Raw genomic sequence first — 14,184 nt, forward strand, 5'->3', positions numbered from 1 at the left:
ATGGCCCACTACTCACCGAAAGCGAAGACGGGTACCATGAAGGCCGTTTACGAGAAGCTTTACGCCAACTGCTCAATATTCCGCAAGCTGCACTACGAAGTAAGTATTTTACCTGCTGCCTTAAGGGTTAATGAGGGAAAAAGGAACAGGTGATTTAACCGGCCGCACGGCTCGGGGATTTAACATTATTATTGTTTTAGGACATTTGCAATGTATTTTTAGGGAAGAGAACTTTCAGAAATACTGCACAATGTTCTACCATCGTAACCAGTAATAGGAGGATCGAAATACCTAAGGATTGAAATCGGAATTTCCCATAATTAATTCCAATTTCCTCACAACCGGTGTCGCGATGTTTGACTTGACAGACAGGTCACTCCCGGCTCGTCGATAAGCTTCGTTGACTCACGCCCCGAAAGAACCGTAACGGTTTGAATGGGACCTAAAAATAAACCTCCTTGCTTTGAACCAACAACAGGACAAAGGGAGGAGCCGTTGTTACATTTCTGGCGCACGTATTCTTTAAGGTAAACAGACAAATGGCCTACTGTTGTCTGTCGAGCATTTCCCAACCATTGAGAAAAGTCACCGGATTATAGCGACAAAATGTAGTGGACGGGTTTCTTCGTCGGCGGAGGGGGCGGGCGGTGGATTAAGCGGAAAACATACACTTGACCACATGTCGCTAAAAGTAGAAGTTTACCCATGCCGCCAAATTGTGTCAACCGTCTGTGGAAATCGGCTTCCGGCGACACACAACATAAACACACACATATGTCTCTCCCACCAACCACGCGAGTTGGATTTGGTCCACGATTCTAACGACGAAACTACGACGCACCATTTCCTCTCATATGACCAGCACACCTGTGGCCACATTGGCGTGACGCAACGACGACGATGGTGTGCTTGGTTTGGTTCCGGAAGCCACACAAATCGAAGCGAAAACCCGAATGCCAAACCGTTGACGATTCGAAATCGATGGAAGGTGTTCCCTTTTTTTAATTTTTATTGGTTCAACAAGTTATCGAAGGTACGAAGGGCAAACAACGAACTGAAGCCACAAGTATAGGGGTTTACCGGATTTATTTAAAAAAAATGTTTCGCTTTTTAAAATTGCGCCAAACGAACTTGAACCGCGCTCGTATTTACATCATTGCGGTAAGCCAATCCACATACAGTAAAAGCAAAAAACCTACTGTTGGTAGTCACCACCGTGGTTGCGGTAGGTTTGGCCTCAGAAAGATCGATGTTTCCAAGGTACGACGAAACGCGCCACAGGTTGCTGATTCATCAGGTCGAGCAAGCTTCTAGAAATTGCGATCGTAGGCGCTCTTCGCAAATGCAATAGTGCACTGACTGCAGCTAACAAGTTTAAGCTCATTGTACAAATTGAACCGTTCTTCTGTTGGATGGGGAAATGTATACACTGTCGTATTAAAGAAAATTGAATTAATTTTAATATTGCAGTAACCCAACGACGGATATGCAGCTTAAAAATGCATCCATTAAGTCATCGAGCATAAATCATTCATAAGGCACTGCACCGACCTCGAACCAACCTCGTGGTGCTTCTATATTATGATACGGTAAGGTAAAGCGGGGTAATATGCATCGAGTGATCAATTAGGTAATTTTGTTGTCGATCGCGTAAAAAGGTATAAGAATTAGTTCCACCGAAATGAAATATTTGGAATTTAGTTGATCTTCTTCGTAAACGTCAAACTATGATCGTATACATCGCCCCTAGTAATCGAATGACTAATGCCGCGACTACGCACATTCAAGGGCCACAGACCGGATGTCTTACCCTTTCTCCCGTTCTGAGAGGCTTATGATTGGAAACGAGATTGAAAGGAATTTACTGTCAATGATAGAACCTACTATCCATTTTAAACCACTCGAGCGGGGTCGGGGTGTAATTTTCCCACTTCGACAATTGTGCACTCGAGAACGCGCACCCACACACGAGCCTTTTTAATGCATCTCGAACCATAACAATACGCACGATACACGCAAATGCGCCGTACGGTTTCGGTGTCCTTGGGGTGGGAAGAGAACGATCTCCACCATCTCGTTGCCGTCGTCATCATCGTCGTCGTCGTCGGTAGTAGGGGGACACCACCGTTACATTGCGCTGTGTGCGGGTTGTGTAACGACGCGAGGCGGCATTCCAGCCCTTTTTTCCAATAATAAATTCTCCGTCCGCTGCGTCGCGTTGTTTCCTACGCGCACGGAATGTTCTTGAACGTTGTGGCGTCAGTTTGTTTCCTGCCGATCGCTTCCATCGAGTTTTCGGAAGCTGGATGACGACGCGCACATGCTCAGCATCATGCGCGCGCCCTGATCTCTCGTGTCTCGTTCGGGGTCGGCAAATTAAGTCAAATGAATCGATCGATCGCGATGACGAACAGCGAGGAAGGGGAGCCCCATCAATTGAAGTTAATTGATTGTGGTTAGCGAATCGCTTGAAATCAGACAACCCTGGACGACAATGGTACTTACTGTACGACTGTTCCATGGTTCTTCCGCCAGTTGGGTTCGAAAATCTGGAACGTTTCGTTTACTCGCGTGTCGGCGACAACGCGCTAGCAATAATGATGAATTATTGCCGCGAAATCGGAATGACGTTTTTGTGAATCCGATGGTGGTAGGGTGATCATTATTTTTAGTGCAACCGTTGGCCGATTGCCATCCAGTTGTTCGCAGCTAACGGTGCTAACGGACTCCGCCGCTCGACACCCGCCCATTGGCCAGCCTCTGATTTCCGCGGTGGGTTTCTCGATCGTCGTGAATCGCTAATGACCGGCGGCGGAAGCGAGTGAAGGGAATTGGCGCGAGAATTTGCAGCTCGTTTAGTGTTTGTATTTGCGATCTATTAATATACCGATCGCTTGCATCGATCGGGTGCAGGGGCTATGGGTAACTGAGTTTCATTGGCAGTCGGTGCTGATGATGATGATCGGTCGAGTGACAGCTGAGTGCATCCGAGCGATTGACAGCGTGACCAAGAAGGGCGGAGCGGGAAATATTGACCCACAATTATCATATACACTTTGTTCGCCGGTGAACCATCGAGTTGCTTTCGGTGTTTGTTTGTACGAGTATGTCTAGAATTATCAGACGAAACATTTGTTCGCAATCTATCATTTTTTTTTAACTTCCCGTTTGGGTTCGATGAATAAATAATCGTTCACCGGTATCTACCAAACGGAAGGAAGTATAAATGAGTACGCGTTAGTTTTAATTCCTATGACGCACCGTACGAGGGCGAGGGCTTGAAGACACATTACATTTCCATATCTACATCGACACATGTGTCCTGTCAATATTATTGTGCCAGGGTTCTCCAAAGCTGCGCTGTTGAAAATAAATGTGTCAATCGAATCAAACGGCGAACAAATGAAGACATAAATAATCTATCCCAACAGCAACCCCCCCGGGTGTGATGGGAAAGATACGATCGCTGTCACGATTCCGCACGCTCACTCCGGTAGCCCTTGGAAAGGGATGAACGATACCAAGATGTCACACACATTCCCCAAGTTCCAATGGCAAGTGCCCTCCGGTGGACATTGCTCCACACCTTATTATCACCCAGTCAACCACGGCAAGGTCACTACGACGCACCGAGTCACTTTTACACATTATCATCTCATGAGCAGCGCGCCCAACATCATCATCTCACATTTTGCCAATCTTCTTCTGTCAGCGATAAAGAAGGGAGTGCATGTGTACCGAGCTTAAGAGATACCGTTGTCCCTGCGGTGTGCTAACAATCTTCCCCGCATGAACACACCCAAACCGACCCCACTGTGCAACCCCCACAAGACAAGCGATCCCCCACTTCGGGCCGCTGTAAGAACGTGGACGGAAAGATGGATGGCTTTTACTTAGTCGAGAGTGTCAATCAACGCAAATACACAATATACGCTACATCGCGAAGCCAAACACACCGTGTCTAGCACTTGCCTGCTTCCCTCCCTTGTTTGCCGAAGCGCGATAAGGTTCGCAATTTTTTGTGCCATGTCCATCCGTGTTCCCTCTCTGTTGGTTGTTTTCTTATTGTTAATATAAAGTGTCCGTTTCGCGCGAAGTGTCCATCGCGGCACATCGTTGCAATCGATGGGAGATAAAAAGTGCATTTGATTGATTAGTGTTTTCGATAAGTGTCTTGTGCATTCTGGCGGGAAGATATGGTAATTTTTAAGATCTTTTGAGGCCTAGAAAAAAACTTTGATTTGATTATTATTCTATTTATTATCTTATTTTAATTTTTTGGAAGGTAATTTCGAAAGTATAATGTTGTTCAAAATTTAAAAAAATGTAAATTAACAAAATTTACAAAAAGTACTCTCATTCTTCCAAAGACAGTCACGTGGACACTCAAACCAATCAGATGCACTAGGCACATGACATGACGTATGTACTAATAGCCGGTACTAAAATACCTGACGCCACAGAACAAACACTTTTATTTCCAAATGATGCGGCGCTTTTACTTCTCTCTTTTTTCCGTTTGAGTTTTTTGTTGTCGTGATGGCATTCTAATGATAGCGAAGCAAATGACATCCTCGAGCATTATGGTATCTGTTCCATCCGGTACGGTTTGCTCGGCGATCATTACCCGTCAATTAAGGGTTTTGACCCACTAACTCTGGCGCGACCGTCACCGGTTCTTCCTTTGTCTTTCGACGACAAAGTCCTCCGAAATACGTGTGTGCGTGTGTGCGCGCTTTGCCCTATCTCAGGAGGTATTTTCAATAAAGGACACGCTAGTTATTGGGTGCCAGATGATAGATGTAATCGATACGATTAGATTGATTAGATGTTTCGTAATGGTTCATACAACAGGTTGTCTTTAATATTTCAGAATGTTGTTTCTAATTACGAGAATCAAAAGTTCCATTCCATTAGAGTCATCAAACAGTTATTTATACTGTAGAATTTCAGTAGTTTTAGTACACAACGTTATCAACTTTAAAGTCACTAATAAAAACACTCCAAACATCGACATAAAACTCATACCGGGGAGTAATAAAACGGATCAAAGGTCATGTACGAAGGTTTGTCGAACATCAAAGGCCAGCGAGTGACAAATACAAAAAAAGATGCTAGGGCAAGGTAGGTGTCTCCTCCCTATTAACGGCCTGCGAATGCCCCAACACACTTGCCAGCTGGCTGTAGCGCTGGTGATAATAAATGTGTTTACTTACAACTTGTTACTTTGAAGTGGGTCGTTCAGTGGATCCCGCACTTCAGCGGCGCCGGAGAAAGGCTCGAGTATTTACGTGCTTGAGACGGTGCCGAAATCTCCACCTGAGAGTGCAACCAAATATATGCCACATACCATTCCGCCTCCTCCCACCACCGATGGCGTTGTTGTTATCGGGCCGCGGTAGCTGGCTTACTGTTGCCCTCCCTATCGCTCTACTTTGATAATCGTTTGCGACAATTAGCTCTGGCAACCTTCGTAGTCATTTAGGCGATTTTTGTGGGTTTTTTTTTGTTTTTTTGGAGGCATGTCACAGTGTCAGGGAGGTATATGGTGGTACCTTAGCCTACCTTTTTATCTCCAGCCTAGATAGTACAAGCACGCGTCATCCGGCTGTGTGTTTGAGAACTGCAACAACATTGCGGCAAACGTCAAACCGGTGTCGGATTCCCTTTCCTTTGCCCCTTCAAGTGTGGACGGATTCCGACGGATGACGCATACACACCGACACACAAGCGAGCTGTGCTGCGGAACAGCTCCAGATGGGGAAGGTAAGATAAGGCCGCGGAATAGATTCCCTCCGCGCGGGAAGGTATGAACGTAAAAAATGAACGAAACCTGTTAGGACCTCCAGGCGAGAGTGTAGAACACAGCACAGCACACAGTCGCGCGATCGTGTGCTCTCCGTCGACACAACTCAACGGCTCAACACATCCGCACAACACCCGGCCGGGACATTCAGTGCACTCGCGTCAGTCTGGAGGGAACCGTTCAGCGGGACGGCGGTTTGTACGACGAGGAGTTAGCTCGGCTGCTTCCACCAAAGTTGCACTACAGCAAACATTGTGCCGGAGTGAAATTTATCCGATCACCGGCATTCGCCGCCACTATTCGCCGTGAGGAAGCCTGTTTGTGTTGTGTTGTGTGTAACCTTCGCCTGTGTTTGAGATGAAGGTTATCCTGAAAACGCCATGGCCCTCGACAAAGATGATCCAGAAGCTTTCGTCCACCTACAGCGTGGCGTATCCTTGGAGCTACTTACCGTGCCAGGCAAGTGATGGTCATAGTGATCGCCGTCGTCACTAAGCGTCGAGTGTACATATTGTTCTTCGAAACCGTCGTCGTAAACGCCAGCGGGGTCGGTCTTTCTCGTCTTGCCACCTATTTATTATTTGCATAAACACGATCGAGCGCAGCAACACGGCAGAAAATATGGTCTTGTTTACACTCGGAGGTGGTGGATGTTGTTTTTATACCGGCGCCGTAGGACGGAATAACATTCCAGAAGTCTGATGATGAATCATAAACGTTCTCGCAACACAGAAGACATGTTGATGAAGCATCACAAATTGGAAACATGGGAGGCCTTGAGAAAGTGATGAAAAACCGACCGACCAAGCATACCAGTGATGGGAATGCAGGACAAGATCGACTAACCGCGTGTTGCATTTGATAAGGGAGAGAGAAAAAAAAGAGGCGCCCTATCGTCACGAAACGCCACCGTTGGCAGGCGTTAGATTTCCTCATCGAGATAGTGACACGAAGGGGGAGCTAATCTCATTTACGTGCGTTTTGATGCTACCCCAAGCAGTAGGCAAAAGTCCGGCTGTCTAATCGCAGTAGTAACAGTAGTAAAGATGGAATGATAGAGGCGCGTAACGCTTCGTAACGGTTCGGTGCGAATTGTGAAATCGAAGCCACCCTTGAACGGGATGAGTTGGATGGTGGAAGGGTTTTTGTTGATGGAAAAATATGATAGCGAAGCAAAACCTGAGATGAGCTGCTGATACAACACAATTGGTCATCCCGCGTGTCGGTGTCGTGATCGAGGGAGATCGGGTTACTACCGCCCGACCGCGAGGCCAGGTGTGTATCCGGGTGTACTAACAATGTATCTTCTTAGTACAAGTGTCCTCAAGCATACCGTGTTCGGGCCGTTTATCAAAGCAGTCGGCGGCCTTTATGATGGTAATAATGTCCAAACCTCCGTTATCACTCTCGTATCAGCCGTCAGATGACGGTAGCTAAGGGGATAACACCTTGCCATCTGGACCGGGCCCTCCTGTTCGTGCGTGCGTGTGTTGCATGTGGTCCGGTGATCGATCAATCTTTGCCGTTCGAAATCGCACTGTTATCGCGCAATGGTGGCAGAATTATGGTCGTTCTGGTTAAACCAGGGTGTGTTGTAAATTGATCATAAAAGTGCTCCCGCCTTACATGCACCGAAAAGAAAGACGAGCGAAAGCGAACGCTATTCTCACGACGAACGAAAACAATGCCAAGGAAGCAGGTATCGTGTAATCTTAGCAGATCGTAGTCACATGGGGCAACGTTGTACATCCGGCATGTAGTTTGGCAAATGAAGTAAGAAGCAACACGTACTAGATGATTTTTAAAACGAAAAAACTAATCTAGTTATGTCATAAATAGGTTTTTATCTATTTCCACTGTTTTAATATGAACAATTCTATGAAGTCCGCTTTTTAAATCGAATTTCTTGGAACTTCTTCTAACTTTATTAATCCCCGTTACATTACTTAGTGAGAAAAATGTACGGAAAACCCCACCTCAGCCCCTTTCCCAACTCTTGGAGTTGACTCATCTATCAGTTGTTATCGGTGGTAGATTATCGAAGATCCGTATTGTACCTTCGTCTGTTTGTTTTTTGTTTTTTTTTGTCGGTTAATCGCAACCTAATCCCCATCCTGGACCAAGTTGTTGCAGCAACAAAGGCTTAGCTTAGCCTTCTGTTGATATTCGCCACGTTTTTTTCTTGCTTCACCCTCTTTTCTTTCTATCTGTAAAAACCGGTGAAGTTGTAAGTCATTCATGCATATTGGGAAAGTTCGTTAAAGTTCCACTAGGATTAGACTGGCTATGGTGACGATAAGATTAATGTAACCTTTTTACCTCATATCGATTGCGCAGAGGTGTGGAAGGTTTCGTACGCGTCGCCGGGATATAGGATAAGGCGGAATGAGTAGACTAAATCATGCAGGAATTACCACGGCAGCGTGTGTGCGCGGAGGCATGTTGTCACGCGATCATCCCCGTCCATCTAAAAGAACTAAAAGATAGCTACCCAGGGAGTTTCCTATCCTCGTCGACAAACACACAAACCGGCGGAGGACGAGGAGGTACTTACACACCTGTTGTGTTAATTTGTTGTCGCGAATCGATCCGCGTGCGATTGTTCTGTGTGCTCATTTCTTATTTGGCTTTTTCTTATTAATCATTTTATGGAAGCGCTGACGCACGCAGGCAGATTCTGTCGTTCAGGATATGGCACCAACGTTTTCGACCTAACGACATGTTTCCATTTTGTATGCAATTGAGCAGAAAGTGAAGATAACGAAGAAAAAAGTGTTATCAGAGAATGAAGTAAAACAGGCTTGTCCGAAGATATGTATGTAAACCAATATGTGTTGCAGTGTTTTTACATGTGATAAAAAAACCCAGACAGAATACTTTAAAAAAAAAACAAAATATTCTGGTTTGCAAGGAACGAAGAAACAAGAGGCGAGGAGGAAATGAAATGAAACTCGATGCATAACATATGCGGAAGTAGAAGACGGTCCATGTGGAAACCATGCTTTTGCAACGGAAGAATTAAGGGTTTGTCAAGGGATTTCGTAGATTCCTTTGCCTGGCCCTTATTTTGCAGCTGGCGGCCTTCCCTTTCGTCAAACAGAGCAGAGCCTAACCAAACACAGCATGATGGTCCAAGAAAAACATTCCTATTGCTGCGTTAGGGGCGACTTCGGAAAGGTGGCCCTTTTTCTATTCTTAGAAACGGTGTATGGAAATGATCGTCAAGTTGATCGCTGGGAGGAAGCTCTAAAATCTTTTTGACGTATGCGCTTTACCTTGAGTTGAGATAAGATATAAATGAAGACATGGGAAGGGCATTTGTACACTTCCTTGAACGGTGGATTTGATTTTGTAGAACTGTGTACCAACAACAGTCCCTATATCTTACGCGTCGCTTTTTTTTTCTTATTTCCGCAGGAAGTCCCGGACTCGTACGACTATAATGGACCGAACCTACCGAACCATCAGTCGGCGTACGCACACACCGGTTCGCCGTACCACCAGCAGAACAGTCAGCCCCCTCAGTCCGATGCCGGCAGCCCATCGAGTGATGCGGTGATGATCAAGATCGACGTACCTTCCCCGTTGCGCGACGATCCGCAGCAGCGCTACCCGAAGGAGATCGGCAAGACGCTGCTGGCGTTGGTTTTCCTGGCGCTCAATTTCTTCCTCGCGACCGTTTCCCTCTCGCTGGTGCACGACCGCGTCCCGGACCGGGATACACACGGTCCGTTGCCAGATGCGTTCCTCGATCGGGTGCAGCCGCAGGATTGGGCGCTGGATGTGAGTGAGATCCTCATCATGGTGGTGGTGAACTCGTGCGTCCTGCTCATCACCTTCCACAAGCATCGGTTCATCGTGATGCGGCGTGTGTTTCTGCTCCTGTCCGTGCTCTACCTGATGCGCTCGATGACGATGTACGTCACGGTGCTGCCGGTGTCGAGCCGGACGTACTACTGCAGTCCGAAGTCGAACGCCAGCAGCGCGGGCGTCATCGTGAAACGCGCCTTCCAGCTCATCTCTGGCATGGGCTTGTCGATCAATGGGAAGCAGATCTACTGCGGAGATTACATCTACAGTGGCCATACGGTGACGCTAGTCCTTGGTTATCTTGTGATATCGGAGTGTAAGTTTGGGAAAGGATAAACCCTGCAAAAACACCCGATGGTAAAGGAAAAGATTTCATCTCTTTAATTCTCTGCCTCCTCCACAGACTCACCGAAACGGTTCTGGCCGATCCATTGGATCTATTGGGGCGTAAGTTTGACCGGGGTCGTGATGGTGCTGGTCGCTCACGGACACTACACTGTCGACGTGCTGATCGCGTACTACGCCACGACGCGACTCTTCTGGACGTACCATACGCTGGCTAACAACAGTCTCCTGTTAAAGGTAGTGTGTACCTACTGCGATCATCTTGCATTCAAAAGCAGGTTGTTTCTAATCCATTTCTACGCCTACTTCTTTCTGCAGCAAAACGGCAACAACTACATCGGACGCGAATGGTGGTACTTCGCCTTCCGCTACTTCGAGCGGAACGTGCGCGGTCCCATTCCGCTCCAGTACGACTGCCCACTCTCGCTGCCATCGTCCTGGGCGAAGAAGTCACCCAAGCTGCCTGGGCGTGAGAGTTGATACCGCCACCACCAACACCACCACCACAATCACCACCCACCGACCGGTTGGCTACTGATTGTCGAAAGTTACCTCATCGTGTTAACCGAATCGTCCTCCATCTGGCGCGAAGGGCACGATGACAACCACTCGTCATAAGAGAGGAGGCCCTTTTCTGATACACGTTACATGAGGCTGTTCCGACGGTGTGACAATCAGTTGCAGACAATCTCCTCCTGCTCCTTTTCCTACACCCTCCAACTTTCATCCCAAAACAAACAAAAAAATAGGAAAGAAGAAAACAAAAAGACTTGCCGATAGCCACAACACGGGGCCGGAGGTGTACCATATGTAACGGATAAGGGATTCTAATCGGAGAACACATGTTTGTTCAACCCCTTCTTCAGGGCTGAGATCGTTTTAAGGACTAGGTAATTTCGTTTCGTTTCAGCTTCTTTTTTAACTCTATCCCATCGAGTGACGTTGGGAAAGCTGGTCGACCAAGCAACCACCAGCCTACTCTCTAAATGAATAGTGTGAACAGAACACAGTCGAAACACAAAGTAGAAAAAAGCAATTTTTGTCTAGGATTCGTTTTAGTGTAAGTGCAATCAGTTCAGTTCCGGGGCGGAGGCGTTTGGCTTATGTTTGTTAGTGTAAAAAGGAAGAGGAATTAGACCGTGTGTTCGAAGAGAGAAGACAAAGAATGCAGCAGTGAGGAAATACCAGTCAGATCGATGTCGTCGATGCAATTCATCAACTAAACAAACGACAACCAATGTGATATAACAAATTGCGCCGATCGCGCAATGCCACTGGACGGATTGAGGTCGCGAGTGCGTTTGTGTTTATGTACAGTAATTTAATAATATTGCATTTTAATTTTCGTTTCCGCTCCACCGAGCTTCATTTCAGCGAATTCAAAAGTAGACGATATTTCCCCACAAAGAAAACGTATACGAAATTGCGTTTCGTTAGTGGAAAAAAAAAATCAGGATTAAGTCAACGCGCTTCATCTTCATTTCTTCTTGGCCGGGGACGGGCATCCCTCCTCCCTACTAAGTGTGAAATCTCATTTAGAAACTACGGATCATAAATCAAGTCGACGATCACCCACGTGTGTGTGAACAAATTCCAGAAGAAAATCTAATCGTAGGTAGACACAAAGCATTGTATCAATAAAGCAAACGCCGATAGTGAGGAAGTGTTTTTACTAGTTTTCCTATTTGCACTCGCGGAAAGGGGAGTGTTCCTGTCTTTTGTCTAAAGCCCCCTTCTCCGCCCACTCGTTCCTGTCGTTCTTCCCGGAACCGCATCTGAGAGCGGCGGATTGTTGTTGGAACTCTTTAGATACCGTAGTTGTTGGATAGGAAAAATCGCGTGTGCCTTCTGAACTGCCTTGGAAAGACGAAGATAAAGTTATTTGTGAAAATATATTATTAATAATTATCTATAACGTGTTTCCTCTGTTGTTTTAGGAGATGATGACGTTAGAAAACCTGTAGGCGATTTGTAACACATATACACCCACTTTCAATATGCCAGTGTCCGATGTTAAACTCATTTAAATTGTAGTTCTAGAAGTTGTGAGCAATAATGGAACAGATCATCCACAAGAGGATCGCTTTTACGATGGTGAAGAAATAAAAGACAAAATGTACGGCGCATGCTCGATAGCTTTCCTGAAATTTCGATGACATCGAACCCAAAAGAATCAAGTACGCCGACAAGTGGTTCTCCATGGCAACGGTTACAAATATGTTTTTTCAATATTCCAACAAAGTCGGTCTTGTTCAGCTGAGGTTTTTTGTTATGTAATTAAAATGGTTCGAAGTAGGTACCCTCGACCTCTCTTTCACATCAAAAATCGATATTTTGGCTTTAACTTTTACTTCGACCGTTTTCAGTCACCGAACAACTGCTTCGAAAACGATCCGAACACAACGAGCTCATTATCGGTACACTGGAAGAACTTTCGCTGCACCAAGAGGACATCGAACGTATCGAACACATTGGAAACTGGTGCCGGGAGTTGAAGATACTCTTGCTGCAATCGAATCTAATCCCCCGTCTGGAGAACCTCCACCGACTGAAGAAGCTCGAGTACCTCAATGTGGCTCTCAACAACATCGAGCGGATCGAAAACCTGGAACCGCTCGAGTCCCTCCGGAAACTCGACCTAACGCTCAACTTCATCGGCGAGCTAACGGGTGTGGAAAGTTTGCGTGGGAACTACAACCTACGGGAGTTATTCCTCACTGGGAACCCTTGCACGGACTATCCTGGCTACCGGGAATACGTCATAACGGTTCTTCCGCAGCTGGAACACCTCGATGGGAAGGAAGTAACGCGTAGCGAGCGACTACGGGCGGCCAAAGACTTCCGGTTGCTGCGGGAAAGAATCGTTCAGCACGAGGCACAACAGAAGATCGATCGGGATGAGCAAAAGGTTCGTGTGCGCCAGTGCTTGGAGGAGCAGGAGCAACAAAGGGACGCGTACGCCGACGATGAGAAGCGGACGAGCGAATTTTGGCAGCAAAAAAGTGACCACTGTCCGGAGACGCGCATACAGATGGCAAAGTTTTCTCGACGCGCCGGAAAAGATCGACCCGGGGGAGGGTCGTGCATGGAGAAGCCGGTTGAGAGGAAGCCTCGAAGATTATTTGCCGACTGTGGAAGACCCTATAATTTGAACGAGCCCCGGTTGGGCTTCGAGTTCCGGGATGAACCGGATCGGTACGAGTTGGACCTGCATCTGTACCGGTTTCTCGATACGTCCCTCGTCGAGGTCGATGCACAACCGAACTATGTTCGAGTAACGATCAAGGGGAAAGTGTTCCAGCTCGCTCTCAGGCAGGATATTCAAACGGACAGTTCCAGTTGTCAGCGATCGATGACCACCGGGCACATGCTGGTGGTGATGCCGAAGCTCAATCCGGAACGGATCATCGTTCCACTGGCGACGAACAGCAAAGCTACCGGAAAACAACCTCCATCGGAAGGATTGCGTGGAACCGTAAACATCCGTGGCATTTGTAGCGTTGATGCGACGAAAGCTACGGATCTTGATGAAATTCCAGACTTGATTTGAAAACGACCGGCTTTTATTCCATCAACAATCCACTCTTTTCTAGCTCCTTCGCAAAGTTGGCGAAATCTTCATCCGTAAACACCGTCTTCTCCGGTGCGTCGTCGTCCGGTTCGCCACCATCCAAGTCGGCGTTGTGTGTGGAAGAGTCGTTTTTCTTTCCTTTCTTGCTCACTTTTACCCTCGTCACGTACCTTCCAGTCCGAGCTCGTTTGATGATCTGTTGTGTTTGCGGGAACAAAATAGAAACACAATCGTTGAGGAAAACTTTTCACCGAACAATAGATCGTCCTCTTGGTTCACCTTTTTGCGTGTTTCCGCGTCCAGTGTGGAGGTACCGAACATGAGCAGCTTCTGAACGTTGTCCTCCGTGTGGTCCCGCCGGTTAGCGATCTGTGCCCGGACGTCGGTGACGGTGAGCTTCTCCCGGTGCCGAATCAGATCCCGCTCCGTTTTGCTTCCCTTCTTGCCGACCAGCTCGACCAGCTTCTGATGCCGGGGTATTAGGTCGAGTGCACTTGCTTTCCGTTTGGTGGTGTTTGCTATAGGAAAGCAGAAACGCAACGTTGTCACTGTTCGATTTCGTAGAACGATGGAAGAACCTACCATCTGTTTTGGTTTTCACTATTGGGCTGTCTGCCAACATAAAGGCTTTTTTCACCAACGATTTCGACAT

The 14,184-nt window shown here is 47.0% G+C and overlaps 3 protein-coding genes across 3 annotated transcripts; 2 read left to right on the plus strand and 1 right to left on the minus strand.

Annotated features, from left to right (window-relative positions):
- Positions 1–11,870, plus strand: LOC131294572 (phosphatidylcholine:ceramide cholinephosphotransferase 2-like). The gene is made up of 4 exons (XM_058322620.1): positions 1–99; positions 9,224–9,932; positions 10,020–10,198; positions 10,280–11,870. Exons 1-4 carry the CDS (start codon positions 1–3, stop codon positions 10,439–10,441), a joined length of 1,149 nt encoding a protein of 382 aa, XP_058178603.1. The 3' UTR covers positions 10,442–11,870.
- A 373-nt stretch (positions 11,871–12,243) lies between these two features.
- On the plus strand, positions 12,244–13,511 carry LOC131294060 (protein tilB). Its single transcript, XM_058322109.1, has 2 exons — positions 12,244–12,253; positions 12,328–13,511. The coding sequence occupies exons 1-2, from the start codon at positions 12,244–12,246 to the stop codon at positions 13,509–13,511; spliced, it is 1,194 nt and encodes a 397-aa protein (XP_058178092.1).
- Positions 13,512–13,513: 2 nt separating this feature from the next.
- LOC131281941 (uncharacterized) lies at positions 13,514–14,184 on the minus strand. The gene is made up of 3 exons (XM_058311315.1): positions 14,115–14,184; positions 13,812–14,050; positions 13,514–13,728 (listed from the first exon to the last, which is right to left on the minus strand). Exons 1-3 carry the CDS (start codon positions 14,182–14,184, stop codon positions 13,525–13,527), a joined length of 513 nt encoding a protein of 170 aa, XP_058167298.1. The 3' UTR covers positions 13,514–13,524.

The sequence above is a fragment of the Anopheles ziemanni genome, chromosome 2, assembly GCF_943734765.1.
Source record: "Anopheles ziemanni chromosome 2, idAnoZiCoDA_A2_x.2, whole genome shotgun sequence".
Classification (NCBI taxonomy): Eukaryota; Metazoa; Arthropoda; class Insecta; order Diptera; family Culicidae; genus Anopheles; species Anopheles ziemanni.